We start from the raw sequence: 17296 nt of genomic DNA, 5'->3' as shown, positions 1-17296 counted from the left end.
TTCGTTGATCTCACTACTAATACTGTATATTTTATTATTTATTCAATATAGACAATTTAAAGTTAGTGTCTAGTATTTTATTTATCTCTTAATACTAATAAACACTACATTGGTGACCCCGAAGACTAAACACGTGCTTGTGCTTGTGCTACCTACTTTGTGCGCGGTGAACTTAGACTCAAACGCAGTAAACTTAGTGACTATATCCAAGTGCAATACGTATCGTAAAAGATGTGCGAATCAGAGAACATGACAAAATCCGATTTAACGGGTTCGAAAGACATTTTCCGTGTAGGCGTGCGCGTTCCGCCATTTTGGCCTGAAAAACCCGCGATTTGGTTCGCGCAAATCGAAGGCCAATTCGCAATATCGAACATTACGGCGGACACAACAAAGTTTTTCTACGTCGTCAGCCACCTCGATCCAAGATATGCATCCGAGGTGGAGGATATAATAGTGAGCCCACCAGCGGACGATAAATACGGCCGACTCAAGACGGAGTTGATTAAGCGGCTCTCGGAATCCAGGGAGAAGAAAGTACACCAACTCCTCACCCATGAGGAATTAGGCGATCGGAAGCCATCGCAGTTCCTCAGGCACCTACAACACCTCGCCGGTCCTAAGGTACCCGACGAGTTTTTGCGGACAATTTGGTCCAGCCGGCTACCGAGCAACATCCAATCAATCATAGCATCCCAATCATCATCGCCTCTGGAAGTTCTCGCTGATCTCGCGGATAAGATCCACGACGTCGTGCCGAAGGGTCAGGTTGCGGCCGCATCGTCCCAAGTAAGTGATGTCCTCACCTTAACTAAACAGATGACAGAACTGGTGAAACAAGTAGAGATTCTAACACGAAAGGTCAATGACCTTACCCGTCCAAAACGATCGCGATCGCGTTCATCTTCCCGCCATCGATCTCAATCGAGATCCGACGTGCACCCTACGTGTTGGTACCACTACAAATTCGGTAAAAAGGCTACTAAGTGCAACCAGCCGTGTAACTTCGAATCGGAAAACCCCAAAGGCAGTCAGTAATGGCGGCTGACGACTGCTCTACATGTAAAGGCCGCCTATTTATTTCGGATAAACGTACCGGCGTACAATTTTTAATAGATACGGGTTCCGACGTATGTGCCTACCCAAGGACGTATTTAAAAAATCAGCTGTCGTACGGTAAACTCAGTACCTACGAGCTTGTCGCGGCAAATGGTACTCCCATACGTACCTATGGTACCTACCAACTGTCACTGAACCTGGGACTACGTCGGGAATTTGTCTGGAACTTTATTATTGCTGATGTGTCGAGGCCTATAATCGGAGTCGATTTTTTAAGTTATTATAACTTATTAGTTGACTGCCGACGGCAAAAATTAATAGACTCGATTACGAATTTAACTGTTGGCGCGCCTGCAACCCACGAGATAACACATGAAGTGCTATCATTAAAAACCATCACAGGGCATTCAACCTTACTGGACCTACTACGTCAATATCCAGAAATCACACGTCCAGCTGGGTCTTACCACCAACCCATACATAATACAAAGCACTACATCCGTACTACTCCTGGCCCACCGGTAACATCACGACCGCGTCGTTTAGCACCTGACCGTTTGAAGATCGCAAAACAAGAATTCGAGGAAATGTTACGTAACGGAACGGCTCGCCGCTCGGAGAGTCCATGGTCTTCTCCACTACATCTTGTTCCGAAAAAGATGATGGTTGGAGGCCGTGTGGAGATTACAGGCGGTTAAACGCGCGAACGGTGCCAGATCGCTACCCAGTAAGACACATTCACGATTTTGCTTACCAACTATCCGGTTCCACTATATTTTCAAAGATTGATCTCGTTAAAGCCTTTAATCAAATCCCAGTTAATGAAGACGACATTAAGAAGACAGCGATAACTACACCGTTCGGTCTTTTTGAGTTTACAGCGATGACCTTCGGCCTAAGGAACGCAGCTCAGACCTTCCAGCGATTTCTAGATGAAGTTCTACAAGGTTTAGATTTTACGTTTGGATATCTCGACGATATTCTCGTATTTTCAAAAGGGGAGAAAGAACACATTGAACACTTGACGAAAATATTCGAACAATTAAAGAAATATGGAGTAGTCATTAATACTAACAAATGTGTCCTAGGTGTTAGTGAAGTTACTTTCTTGGGTTATCACGTATCCGCAGCTGGCATTCGACCCCTCCCAGAAAAAGTTCAGGCTATTCATGACTACCCCCTCCCTAAAACAGCTAAGGAGTTAAGAAGGTTCCTGGGAATGATAAATTTCTATCGTAAATTTCTACCTGCTGCTGCACAAATTCAAGCCCCCCTCAACCAAGCTTTAAGTGGTCCTAACATTAAAGGGTCAACGCCCATTACAGTAACAGCTGATATACAAAAAGCATTCGACGCCTGCAAGAGGAACCTGCTGGAAGCTACGCTCATCGCACATCCAGACCAGGAGGCCGAGTTAGCACTGTTTACTGACGCATCAGATGTTGCCATCGGAGCCGTCTTACAACAACGAAGACAGGACAGCTGGCAGCCACTTGGATTCTTCTCTCGCAAGTTATCTCCTGCTCAAACCAAGTATAGCACTTACGATCGTGAGTTGCTCGCGATACACGAAGGAATAAAGTACTTCAGGTATATGCTCGAAGCGAGAACGTTCAAAGTTTTCACCGACCATAAACCCATCACATTCGCCTTCACAACAAGCCGAGATAACTGCTCACCCCGTCAACATCGCTACTTCGACTTCATATCACAGTTCACCACAGATATCAACCATATAACTGGAAGTGACAACGTAGTTGCCGACGCATTTTCACGTCTAGAAAGCGTCGACACTACCATCAACTACAAACAGCTACAAAGAGAACAGGAACATGATCAAGAATTACAGAGCTTACTAAAGAACAACACAGCATTAAAGTTAGAGAGAGTCAAAACGATGGATGCCTACATATACTGCGACCAGTCTACTTCTCGCCCTAGGCCATTCATCACACCAACTTTTCGTAGGCAAATCTTCAACAACCTGCATAATCTCAGTCATCCTGGTCCCAACGCTACAGCAAAATTGATCTCAGAAAGATTTGTGTGGCCTAAGATTCGTCGTGACTGCAGAACATGGGCTCAACAATGCACAGATTGCCAACGTAACAAAGTCACCCGTCATACCCATTCTCCTCTTTCCTCATTTCCTGTTCCCTCCAGCCGCTTCTCCCACGTCCACCTTGACATAATAGGCCCTATGCCACTATCTTCTGGTTTCAGGTACTGCCTTACAGCCGTCGACCGATTCACCCGATGGCCTGAGGCGTACCCTCTCGCTGATGTCACAGCGGAGACCTGCGCCAGCACCTTCATTGCTGGCTGGGTCGCTCGTTTTGGGTGCCCAGAAACCATCACCACGGATCGAGGAAAGCAATTCGACTCTCAGCTGTTCCAGAGCATCTCGTCCATCATAGGCGCCTACCATCGCCCCACCACATCTTACCACCCGCAGTGCAACGGGTTAGTCGAGAGGATGCACAGACAGCTGAAGGCCGCCATCATGTGCCACAACAACGCACAATGGTCAGAGACGCTTCCTCTGGTTCTCCTTGGCATGAGGAGTGCCTGGAAAGAAGACCTGCAAACCTCTGCAGCCGAACTGGTATATGGCGAGCCACTCCGGTTACCTGGTGAGTTCTTAAAACCAATAACTCACCACAGCATTGATGAAGCAGACTTCGCAGCACGGCTGAGACAGCATATTTCTAAGCTATCACCTGCATCAACTTCATGTCATGGCGAGAAGGTATTTTATGTTCCCAAAGATCTCAATACAGCTACTCATGTCTTCCTGCGGAAGGGACCTTTGAAGAAGTCATTGGAATCACCGTACTCTGGTCCACACCTAGTCATTGAAAGAGGACCAAAAACCTTCAAAATAGACGTCCAAGGGAAACATATAACAGTAACCATTGACAGGCTTAAACCAGCTTACATGAACAATGATGATGGCTTGTCACACAAAACATCGCCGTCACCACAACCACCAGCTGCTTCAACGCCGTCACCACCACCGTCATCTGCTACATCGTCAGTTCCACCTCAACCACAGTCGCAGCCAGAGACCACCACAAGGAGCGGAAGAACTGTGAGATTTCCACGACACCTGTCTCACTATCGACCGTGAACCGGTCTCAGCGGGGGAGTGATGTAGGGTATAGCTAAGGTACATTATAATAACAAACATTTATACGCATAAATAAACAAACATAAACATATCATTTACACTCATACATACATAAATACATACATAAATAAATATAAACATTTACATACATACAAATACACAAATACATATACATACAAACCTACATACTACATACATTACATTCACATTCTTACCATACATACTACTTTATAACTTTATTTCATCTATACACGGCCTTATGCCTGCGCACGTATGTACACGCCCTTAGCTATACCTACACACCGTCCGGCCGCTAGCGGAGCCCTGGCGCCCGCGTTGACAACATGCTCGGGACACTTCGGGAGTTCGCGGAGCCGTTCGGCACGCGGCGCGGCCGCCGCCTCCACCCCGCGCTTCACTCGCGCCCCTCGCTCGCCCACGTCAGTGACGTCAGTCCGCCTCGGCTAGCGATCGCGCGCGCATCGAAAACTTACTCTCGCGTTAACTTTATATAATTTCGTTGATCTCACTACTAATACTGTATATTTTATTATTTATTCAATATAGACAATTTAAAGTTAGTGTCTAGTATTTTATTTATCTCTTAATACTAATAAACACTACAGGCCTACCAAGATGAAATCCGCTCCCTTGTACTACGATTTATGGTACCTAAAGCTTAAATATTATCGATTTGTATCGGATAACTACGGAGCGCGAATATTGGACTGAGAGGTTTTTGGTGGTATAAAGTAATTTAGTCTAGACACATAGGCAGGTTTGTGTCCGTTATTGATCACGGTACGAAGTCGCGCGCGCAGCACTTATGACTGAATTGCCTGCCTAGACTCGAAAGTCTATTCTCGTTGGTAATACGCCACTGCTATTATGTAATGAGCATAGCAGTTGCATATTTATGCATTCGTGAGTATTTCTTACATTACATCTCTAGCCAATATTCTCGCTCGATTCTGCCACCGTATAATAAATACGCACGGTTAGCAGAACCAACATTAAAACGTAGCGGTGCGTGGAATGATTACATGGGGACATCGATTCCGGACTTTAAAATACACCGATCTCCACTCAAGGCTAAGGGAAACTAACCTTAACGAACTAAAATCTTGCTACTAAACCGTTTTTTACCAGCTCCACTGTCCCCGTGCCTTCAATGTAAACCTTTCAATGTATTTTAAAGCTTAGAGCAAACTGTGTGTATTGCATATTGGACATTGTTATGATATTTGTCGTCGATTTTAGGAGTAATTACTTTGTGAAGGGCTATTACGTTTTAGTACACTATTACTTGGTTTGTTTTTCAAAGTAGTTCAACGTTATGGACTCCCGATTCACAAAGATGGACTGGTTGAAGTCAATTCAACACGTTGTAATAAAGCTAACTGGTGGTATTGTAAGCTCAAACCTAGATCACTTGAGTATCAGACCCATGAGCTGCGTGACTGGTCTCTTAGTAATGGGCCTTCCAAGCCGGAATGTCCAACAGCGTTTCCACACAGTCTGTCCTACGCTTACAATTTTAGTACTTATCTAAAGATATATATCCTTAATAACATCGTTTAATTAAGACTTAGAGCTACATCCTTCATATCAACAATTTATAATTAAAAATTGCAAGAACTATCTATGAAAATAACATAATATAAAAGTAATTTTGAGCGTTGTAATTTTGTTAGCGAATCCAAAATATTTATTGACACAGTAATCATGTTTTGGAATAACCCGAAATCAATTTAGATGTGGCCGTTGGCTTTGGATTGGCCGGAACTCTTCTGTTGATGGTAAGGATAGCCTAACAAATTTAAAATATTTTACTGTTCTGATGGTATGTATGCAGAATTAGCTTCATGTAACAGGCTTGTAACAAAGTGTAGTTTACTTCTTTCCTTACGTAGGCCTAAATCAACTTGAAGTTCCAGCCATCACAGAGCCACGGACTTTGAAAGTTAATTATAATGTGTCAAATAGAAGGAGCACATTAATACTAACAGATACTGTAACACCGTGCGTGTTTACACAGAACATACCTTAATACTATTATATTAGAAGAGAGTATCATTCAGTATCATCTCTATTTTAGTAACGGGACGTAGGTGTTGTAGTCCCGGCTAGAATGGGCGTGAGACAGATTTATAAACGCTTCGCAGATAGCGCTTCGAAGCATTATCGTCTTAAATATTCAGATGTTATGAGTTATTTGTGCGTGGCGCGGTGACACGCAGACACTGTTGTTGAAGTATGCTGTCTCATGCTCATTCTAAGTAAGCTTAGACTCATGGGGCGTGCCCAGGACTGGCTGGAGTCTCGGGCTTACGTCGAACATAATGTAAATAGACCAGGTGCCGGTTGAGATCATTCATATTGTCAAGTCCAATAATCAGTTCTTCCCATTCTTCTGTGAGAAGAATATGAACATAACCCTAATTCATTGTCATAACTCATCAATTAGCTGTTAGCAGACCCTTTAACAATAATTACAAACCAATTTATTCCAAGGCGCCGTATACGTCGCCTTGAACAAGCCAACAATTACTAGTTATTTATTCAACATCAACAAATTTATCATTAAGGCCTTACCAATTGTTATCATAATTTTGCCATCCAAAAAGGAATTTTGCCCTCTGACAAAACGCCTAGTATAAAAATCATAGTTTAATTTTGCGCAATCAATATAAAAAGTTACAGCGTTTGTTTAGTTGTTTTGTTTAAATTATATTTAACCAGTATTTGGTTCGTTTTAAATGCAGAATTATTTTAAAAATATGTAAGAAGCGAGTAATTCATAAAGTACTGAAATACTTGAGACCTACTTATAAATAATTTATCTACAGTAGGCAACATTTACACTTTCCAAAAGTGGTAGTGTGAGACCACGAACAGCTACGCAGGTATCTTGTCTGGCCGTTGGAGAGTGCAAACATTTGAAAATGTAAGTATATTACAATGCAATATTTTCTAAAAATAGGTTATAGCCTAAATGATATAACAAAATAAAACGATACATACATATATATTACTGAAGAGTTCTAATAATATACGTAGATATTAAGTTTATAGTTGAAACATTACTTAAAATATCACATTTTTAATAATATTTTTATAGAAAAAACTAAAAAATATATAACAAAAAATATATATTTAAAACAGGCAATTTTGAAACGTTCGATCGGAATGAATGACCGTGGAATCCACCATGTCTGGCGTGAGTCGCAAACACTTCTCGCTCGATGGTACGAGGACCAGGGATGACTATAAATTCCATTTTATTGTTGAGGAAACTGATGTTTTATTGTTTCTTGAACGAATTCCACATTAATGTCCTAGTTAATCCTTCAGCTTTTAGTATATTGAATTAAGAGGACTTTAAATTGTTGGTTATTGTTGCTTTAAAGTCAACAGCTGTTTCTTTATCCTGTGCCTGATATACCTATATAAAAAATAAACAGTAATTAAATATATACGATACAAATATTCAACATTTGAGCTGCATTAAAATATTAACAGGAGAAAATTGATACAAAAATAATGAAGTTAGGTACCGTTAGTTATTTAAATAAAAAAACAATATAGTTTACAAAATAGGTACCACTATCTGTAGGTAGGTACAACTACTAAAAATGTTAACAGCTGAAAAATGTTGGGTAACAATAAATAAATATAGTAGAAATTCATTCGTGATATGTTTAGATATTATTATTATATATTAAAACATTTATTAGCAAATATATATTATGTATATATAGACCCTCGTACTCGTATAGTGGTATTTTAGTGTTATGTAGTCATATATTATAGAAAACATTGTTACAGATATGATTTTTATAAGTATCTTGTGTTATCGCCAGATATTTGCAAAGAGCGAGGGTCTTAGTTAAAATCATTAAAACAGTATATAAACTACATATAATACTGATACATGTATATTATAAGAGTTTACTAGAAATATATAAGCTAGGTATAACACTACTATAAATATGGCTACAGTATATGCTCAAGAAGTTTATATATATGTACATAAAATGGGAAGTAAATTAAACGATTTTAAATCTTAGCTTGCATTGTGATAAGGCTGATTTTGAGTTACATACAGATGTTTGTGTAGGATGCCTTAGTAAAGTATTGAAGTATCACAATGTAAAGGAGTGTTGTTCAGTTCTAAAGATGATCACGCAATTTGATTAGGGGCCTTAGTACAAGTTTCCTTTACGCGCTTTCAGCGGTCTGATAGGCCGGCTTCATTGAACCAACCAACCAGCGCTCTCGTCTCGATCTCATTAAACGTATAGCAAACTCGTACTAAGGCCCCTTCACATTCCTTAAGATTTTTCAAACCCTAAATAAAAGCAAGTATACAGACACTTCCATTATATATGTAAATTTCGAATAAAACATATAATATACGTAATAGGGAGATAAAATATGGGAAAAGCCTAATCGTGAGCTCAGTCTGGTATCGTACGAATAGCGACAGTCGTTGATGGTGGTGTTTAGTCCTCCCAGTTTCCATAGATGGCGACGTCAGCGCCCGGGTAAGCCCATGGTGGTCGGCCAAGGGCCGTGGTGGTCGTGTTTGTGTCCACATCGTAACTGTAATTGGATTGAATCGGTTATAGTTCTACTATCAAAGTAAATCTTTAGTATAAATGATTTGTCTATTGTAGAATTTCGAATAAGTATTGCAGAAATTGTGTCCTTATAATATTTGTCAAAATACTAATTTTAAAATTATGTATGATTTTTCTAATAGATTTTTCTTAACTACATGCAAAGGTTCTAAAGCGTATGACAAATAATCGTGATTAGAAGTGACAATTACTTTAAAAGACCCAATTTTATTAACAATGGTGATAGCTGTTCTGTGCAAGACTTACCGTGTCTCCGCTTGACGGTAGGTTGGTTGGGTTGGATTATACATAGGTTGCATTCGATTCCCGGATGATGGAGTTGAAAAGCCGCTAGAAGATGCCACAGGTGGCAGATTTGACTCATGCCAGGTTAGTAAAGAGTTATTATACCTGGAAAATGGTGACATTTGGTAGAACCGGTGCGGAAGAGAAATGTTCTATTCTACCTAAATGGTGAATTGAATCTACCGACTTGATAACTTTTTAAAGAATATTGCGATACTGTGCTAAGTTACCTACATAGGTAGCGTGAATGTTTCTCGCATTCCAATTACCTACTTTTAGTTTAATGCTAGTACCTCGACTATTTTGTGAATTAGTGTGCATTGTTTAAGCGTGACCTTATCTTTTAAATAAACTCGATTGTTATGAGGGCTACCATAAGTAAGTCAAGCAGGATCGCTGGTGTATCGAGCGGCTACTTGTCCAATGATTTGTTGTCATTTAATTTTTGGGAGCTACAGTGGTCGCCGCTCATACTAAATTCGTGACCATTGATAATCAGAAAAATGCTTACCCTCATTAACTCAGGCACAATATAATTTCCAAATCAATTAAACAAAACACACTATTAAAGAAAATTCTATTGTAATGATTTACTAGCATAACCTATCTACAATAGGTTTAAAGTAAAATATCCAAACTTACTCCATGTTTCCATAGAGTCCTTCATTGCCATCTCCTTCGAAGATATTTCGGTCGCCGGTGGGTCGTGATTGGTGGGGGGAGGGGGGAGGGATCGTGGTGCGGTCCAGAGGGTTAGGGACCGGTGGGACTTCGACAGTTTCATCTGAATCCTTTTTCTCCATCGATGAGTTGATGATGCCGTATTTGAAATAGACCACCAGTCCTGAAACACCATTTTATTGTTAGAAGTAGAAACTTTGAGCTACGATTGTCCAATTTTAATTGAATCCAATTGAAGTCGTGGAGGGTTGGACAATGTTAGTATTATCTGTAGATGTAAGGTAATGTAGCTATAGGAAAAACAAATTTGCTAAAATTACAACCTTTATCATCGGAATGAAAAGATATGAAAAACAATGAACACTTTAGCGCAACTCAAAACTAGATACGAATGTTGGACACTAACATAGCTCAATACTTGATGTGTATGATCGATTAGAATTCAAGTAAGTAGAAGATGTATGTGAATAATGTTTTGAGTTAAATCTTCTACAATATTGAAACAAATAACTTACCAATAACCATCCAGAACGTGAATCGTACGAGTGTCAAGTAAGAGAGGTTCAGAATCAAGTATATGTTCACGATGATCGCAATCGTTGGCACGAAGGGCAGTCCGGGAGTGGTGTAGATCAGGGCAACGCTGGAACATTTTTGAAGAAGAATTTGAGAAAAGTAATGTTTAAAGTCAAAGTCAAAGCATTTATTTCAATTAATCCTAAATAAGGCACTTTTGAAACGTCAAATTGAATTGTCCGTCAGTCTGTCTGTCAGTGAAGCTAGGCGCGCTTAGTCGACTTTATTAAATTTTTTAGAAATATATTACGTATAGTATTTTATACCATTATTAAACATTGTACATTTGACGACCCATATCAGATTTCTATTACTGGTCCAACCAAAGGTTGTCTGTAAGGAATCACCTTTTGCGATAAAACCGCCCATTGAACACTATTTTTTGTTGACTTACATGTGGTGTACTTATATAATTATGTGGTAAGTATACAACAAAGTATTTATAAATAAGAAAATTAAAAATACCTTTCTTCCATTTAACAAAAACAAAAGTCTAATATTCACATTATTTACTTCATATGATTCTGTTCTACATAATAGCATTTTTCAAAAAAAAAATTATCCTCTGAAGTACCTACAAAGTAGTCTTGCCATCAAGGTATAATACTATCTTATCTCCCATTAGGTCGTAAGATTTCTTACCGGTTCTGTGGTCGACGGGAGATCATCAGCAGAATAGCAAAGATTCCCAGGAGGAGCAGCAACATGGTTACGTTGGTGAATGTAGAGGTTCCAGGGTTTCCGAAAGCAGCAAACATGTCGAAGACTATTATCAGCAGGTACAGGACTCCAACTGCCTTGATGACGAATAATCCTGTTGAAGAAAATAACAATGGTATTGATAACATTATTGGGTGTAATGTGAATGCAACGTATTTATAATTTATCTATCGTGAGATATACTAAATTAACTAAAAATCACGGTTTACTCACGTCAATTAATGGAGAAAAGCTCTACTAGTTTCGAGTCACAGAGGGACTCTTCATCACGAGCAGCGTGCGCGGCGACGTCGCGCAGCCTACTGATAGTCTGTAGTACAGCTTTTCTTCAACAAATTTACGCGAATAAACCGTGATTTTTAGTGAATGTAACGTGTTTATTTATATGCACCTATGTTACAGGAAAACATAATCATGGTGGAACAAAAATCACTTTACGATTATGCAAAGACATAATAAAAATAACAAGTAACTTACCACTCAGATCGGTAGCGGGTCCACAGTCTACCCAGGGGAAGAGTCCAGGGCACAGGTAGCTCATCGAGTGCAACTGACGGCCTAATGCGGTAAAGAACCGGCTGCAGAAGCTGGAGTTTCCAGAAGATCCGGCGCCAACTGCATACAGATCACGATCGTTTAACGTTTTTGGACGGTCTTAAAGACCTACACTAATTAATTGGACGGTTATACAATGTATTATATTCTTTTTTTTTCAGACTCCATACCATTTTTGTTACAACAGTTTTTTAACATTATTCGTTTGTAATAATGTCAAGTATCTAGTTGTGGTATTTTGTTAATACATTTTTAGACAAAGATAATATATCTAATAGAGAAAAATTAGCAATTTGTTTACTTAGTTCCTATAAACACTTTCAGTGACTTTCCTAAAGGTATTAAATAAAAATAATCAATTTATAATTCTCGGGGAATTCATACAAAATGTATATGTGCGACCTAATACCGATATATTGACGTATTCAAACACGATTTATTCTGTGGGCAAATATCTGCGATCATTTTCTTTTCCGTATCACAAGGGAAATTAAATGTGGGTGAGACGGACGGATGAAAATTCTGGAGGTACCTACTTAGGATATACTTGAACCGAGTTATTATGCGAACGTGGCCTGCGTACAGGTAAGTATTGTAAGATATCGCTGACGGTGGTTTTATCGAAACCTACTTCCAAGTAGAGAGGGAGACCAATATATGTAAGAAAGAGAAATCTAAGGTGTTTATAAAGATGAACGTAAGATTTTAGTTTGAATTTTGTCATAATCCTAACCTAAACTATGTGACATATTTTGTTTATCCATAGTGTTACAAAGCAATTAATCTAAATGTAACCGTTTTGCTATAGAATTAGTAACTATTTTTGCGTGTTTCCAAGAAACCACAAAGTTTGAAGGTCTGAAGGAAGAATGTTACCGACGACATTTTACTCGCAGGTACGGGAAACCTTAACATCACATAGTAAAGTAATACTATAAATAAGAAACAGTAACAGTAAAGGATCCAGTAAATCGCAAAGCAAATATACTTCTTAAGTAGCAAGAGATAAGGTATAATTTTGCAGCAATAGCGCATTTAGAGGATTGATTGATATACTACATACCGTAGTAGTTGTTTTCGGGGTTGGAGCTGACCAAGAAGGCGTCATCACGGTATTCTTCACTCTCATCGCCAGGCAAGGTGTCATCGGAGTCAGGTGAACTGCAAACAATAGTCATTTAGAAACTGCTGACGGAATAGTCAAATTGTCAGCAGAAAGTAAAAGCATCATAATCAAAACATTTTTGAAACTATTTCAAATGTGAAAATGGTTAAAATTATAGTTTCTTTTTGATAAATGATCATAATAATTTTTTCAACGACTAATGATTGCTTCAGCAAATCATTAAAGAAAAATAGCCTTTGTACCGCGTAGCTGACACATAGGTATATTTGTAGAAGGGTGCGGCCGGCCTTTCGCTTGAGGCACATTCGCAAGGCATTCGCAGTTAGCATGTTACCTTCTGGTGACTCGACGGACCATGACGCGCTGGCTTGGCATGATGTGAGCCGTGGCCTGCAAATGAGAGATATTAATAAACATTTACTTAACTTCGAAGAACCAATTTTGAAAAATAAGTTTAAACAAAAGTGTAGATGTGGTTTGATCGCTATATCTAAGAAATTTAGTCTCCTCGTTTGCTCTCTATTACATAAAAAATAATTGAGGTATTCAGTGAGTAATTTATGGATTATAGTTTAAGTCATTCGGCGGATTGAGTATACAAGTTTCAATCACTGATACGTCATCTATTTTTAAAGTAGAAAATTAGACCTGGAAACGTAGTAGTTTAAAACATTACATTCTGTGCCATTAAGTAATATATATTGTGTATTTCAATAACTCAAGAACTGTGGTCAAAATTACTTCAATTCTCTTATTAACCGTAGCCGTGAAAAGAAACAGACGCACTTTCCTCTATACACTCTTTATTTGTATGATTACAAAAGGAATATGAAGTGGACAAACTGTTGGATCATAAATAAGCGTCGCCCGTTAGCCTGTAAATGTGCTGAATGAACTATATACATCTCTGTCCAAAGGTCACTCATACATTAACGCAGTGGAGCCATTGTGCTGTGAATAGGATAGGCCAAGGGCATTCACTCTTGCCCTGATAATAAACTATTCAAGATACGGTTGAACTTGTATCGTTCATATTCTTTCCATTTATTTTTTACTTAATACATTTGTAAATTGCATTGTTTTATGGTAAGCTCACCCTGTGTTACATGTGGCTGACGAAAAGTGGGTGTTATATATTGTAAGCTTACCTTTGCCTACCTCTATAATGATTAAAAAGCATAATGTTACGTCACTCGTAGTTTCCTAAGAAACAGAAAACGCTGACTAACTTTTACCCAGTTTTGTTTTAGTTTGTAACTATTATGTAACCCGAAACAGACTTGCGTAATAATCACCCTTAAAATAATTAATTCGAAAAGCGTTATAATCTCGGCCTGTGCTCACAAAGGACTGCGTGACTGTCAGCTAAACAGTATCTTATTTATAATTCTGTGTTAGGCAGTTAATGTATTAATTTATTTATAGTAATAATATCATATCACGCCTATGTTGTTATCAACAGTGTATAGGGGCCCACTGCAGAACTACATATGTGCCTCCTCTACAAAAGAGGCGATTATTATAATCACCATGCTGGACAAGCGAGTTGGAGATCGCAGTCCAAAAGGATCTGGTTTATCAGAGAACGTTGCTGCCTCTCTCAGTTAAATACTCGTAAAAAATCCTTGGCAATACCCGCAAAAAGAGCAGGGTTAGCATGCAGTATTTTACTTGTCTATCACCAGTAGTTTTTTTCTTGGCACGCAAGAAGCGTAGGGGTGGTGTCAAAAAAGTATTCTACTTTTCTATCACCACACGTCCATGTATTTATTTTAATACGGAATGTAATAGGGAATCCAACAGAATATAATATACCCTATGCCATTAATCCGCCCCACTTGCAATATCGAAAACTTTTGAAAAAGGTAATCCCCAGAATACATGCCCCGGCTCGAATCCCCTCGCGAGACCCAATTACATCAATAGGGTTATCCATTCAATCAATTTTAATTAATCACGTTCTATAAATATTTAGGAAATCAGTACTAATAGTTACGAGATGGATGAAAAATAAGTATCAGATATGATTTCGTATAAGGTTTGGAAATGGTCGTGGTAGTTTTCAAATGAACTGACCATCACAGTTCACACATGGAGTATAGGCTTCCTTTACATAAAGAGGTTTGTCAAATCTCCACACTTGATATAAAAGTTGGGCTTATTAATTTATTAAAAGATTCACATATTCAAGTATTTATTGCATCCATAATGTACACAGGTGTTAGAAAATACAGTATTCAGTCACAATTATGGACCCTGTCGGGCACAGCAAAATATAAAATTCGTAGGAGAGAGAAAGGGCTTTTAGTATTAATAATTTAATAACATATTAAAATTAATTAAATAAGTATTTGGTAATTTCAATTTCAATATTCTAGTGTATATATGTGTTTAGTAGTATATTAAAATATATATTAAGTCTTCTTTATTATATTTTTCTCCCTTATCCTTACATAGTAATTTTGATGATTATTCATAAGTTTTGTATTACAAATATAGGTTTCAATATAGGTTTAGGTATTAATGTTTTAGCACTAATAAAACCTTTTTTATATTTACTGTATAGGTAGGATACGAAAAGTTAACATCTATTTTTTGTCGCTGTAGAGCTTTTAGCTTCGCAAATGGAATGATGTACATTTAAAAGTCAATGGTGTGATAGTTTTTTCAAATAATTGTGTTAGAGAGGAATCCATCTTTATTAATATAGTTTACGTTATGTGAAAAAGCTTTTTTTTTTTGAGAGGGAAAATCATCCAATGACTTCTCCTACCTAGGGCCTAGCGAGATGGGATGTCAGACTCTTACTGACTAAACCACCCCGTCCTGTTGTTCATTTACTTTTTGAATCGGAGCCCCGGTAAACCCGCTAAGTACTCCGCAGCTCAGGATCAGATGTGAAATAGCTAGAATGAACAACTAAGTAACGTCTGTTCATCAGTTTGCATTGAAACCTTTTTAATACATAGTTACCTTGTAACCACAAGGTAATTAACCTATTGTTTTACTTCTTCACTTTTTAATCTTGGAGTAGGGTGAGCTTGCTACTTTGTACAGGCATAAATAATTTCGGACTTTAACCTAAGTAGCCTTCCGTTTTCTCACTAAAACGTTCCTTGGAACCTGTCTATGAGTAATTTTAGATATTGATGATGATTGTGTGTTGTTTATCCATATATACTTGTCTACTATACGTACACAACAATAAATTGATATAAACTGCAATTTGCTGTCATCTTACCATTATCTTTTTAGTCAAAAGATGATGGTATCTTCCTTACCTATACCTACATAATCCACGAATCTTCTATTTCTGAAAGTGCTCTTTAAACCCGCCAAGAGTATCAACAAAGCTTGATAATCCAGCGTTGTAGAAATCTTGATTGAGTGCGGATCAAACGGATTAAGAAGACACATTAAGGTTGAAAATGCTCTATATATGTACATGAAGTTACAAATACGTCTAAAATATGTTGTACCGGCAAAAAATAATTAATAGATATTCAACAAGAGAAGAAGTACATGTCGAAAGGACTACTTGCAGTATTTTTACGGTAAAATATTTAGAACCGCAAAGAGGTGAAAATAGTATAAATAGCAAATAGTAGTAACATTTCGTAGGTTAGGCATAAAGTCGTAATCTACGCGATAAAACCACGGGTATCGGCTAGTAATTAATATTTCTGCGTCCAGCGTTTCGGACCAGATCCAGTAGTTTAGGTGCAAAGACCTATAAGAAATAAAAATATAATAATATAAAAATAAAACATAACGTCTGTTTTATATTTCTTCAATAGCCAAATCCACCCACCTATTAAGAAAATAAGCAATTAGTTTAAATGTCAATCTCAACGAGTTTAACTGAATACCAAAAATCTTTTGAAAAGTTTCTTATCGCACGTTCCGATAACAGACGTGGGTAAATACAACTACTCTTTACAAAAACCTACTTACATACAAACATGGCCTAAACCAACACATTATTCACGGAAAAATACAAAAGGTCGAAATTTTATCGTGGAAAACTCTTTTTTTTCTGAAGTATTTGCTGCCCACACGTAAACTTTAGTGATCGCAAATCAATCATTTGCTTTGATACCGAAATGCAGGCTCACAACAAAGGGACACATTCAATAAATTTCTCTCTATCTACTGAGTAAATACTGCAAAGTCCACATCAGGGCAGGATATTGCTGTATTGTCTGTTTGCCGCCCACTTTTTGATATTAATGTGACTTCTGGGCTCTTTAAACAACGGCACACGTTGCAAAAGCTTTTTCGAAAAAGAAGAAAAACAACACCTTTTATGCTACGAATTAAGGTCTTTTCGTTTCAGAGTTTCGATTCACTGTATGCAGATCTAACTTGATAAATACCTTCCGAAAACGATAGGTTTCATTTAAATGAAAATTAGGAAAACACGTGTTTAATGTTATATTTTGATTACACTTTCGAAAAACCATGTCAAAGCACCTATCTTTACAAAAAAATACACGTAAGTTACGAAACCATATTACGCTT

At 38.1% G+C, this 17296-nt stretch overlaps 2 protein-coding genes across 3 annotated transcripts in view; one reads left to right on the top strand and one right to left on the bottom strand.

Moving 5' to 3' along the window:
- The first annotated feature begins 231 nt into the window (after positions 1-231).
- LOC126912450 (uncharacterized) lies at positions 232-1038 on the top strand. Its single transcript, XM_050704568.1, has one exon. It carries the CDS (start codon positions 232-234, stop codon positions 1036-1038), a length of 807 nt encoding a protein of 268 aa, XP_050560525.1.
- Positions 1039-5249: 4211 nt separating this feature from the next.
- Positions 5250-17296, bottom strand: part of LOC118263180 (probable cationic amino acid transporter) — a 155510-nt gene continuing 143463 nt past the window's right edge. The window contains exons 12-19 of one of the 2 annotated variants that reach the window (XM_035575020.2): positions 13110-13165; positions 12713-12810; positions 11572-11709; positions 11017-11188; positions 10314-10441; positions 9760-9961; positions 9079-9222; positions 5250-8794 (exon numbers count right to left, since the gene is read on the bottom strand). In XM_035575020.2, coding sequence (XP_035430913.1) covers positions 8695-8794; positions 9079-9222; positions 9760-9961; positions 10314-10441; positions 11017-11188; positions 11572-11709; positions 12713-12810; positions 13110-13165 — 1038 coding nt within the window. In that variant the 3' untranslated portion in view covers positions 5250-8694. The remainder of the gene's footprint in view (positions 8795-9078; positions 9223-9759; positions 9962-10313; positions 10442-11016; positions 11189-11571; positions 11710-12712; positions 12811-13109; positions 13166-17296) is intronic. The other variant, XM_035575026.2, reaches the window with a different exon arrangement.

This window comes from Spodoptera frugiperda, chromosome 25 (assembly GCF_023101765.2).
Source record: "Spodoptera frugiperda isolate SF20-4 chromosome 25, AGI-APGP_CSIRO_Sfru_2.0, whole genome shotgun sequence".
Classification (NCBI taxonomy): domain Eukaryota; kingdom Metazoa; phylum Arthropoda; class Insecta; order Lepidoptera; family Noctuidae; genus Spodoptera; species Spodoptera frugiperda.
Note: the sequence above shows the minus strand (reverse complement) of the source record. Positions and strands in the feature narration are given on the sequence as shown.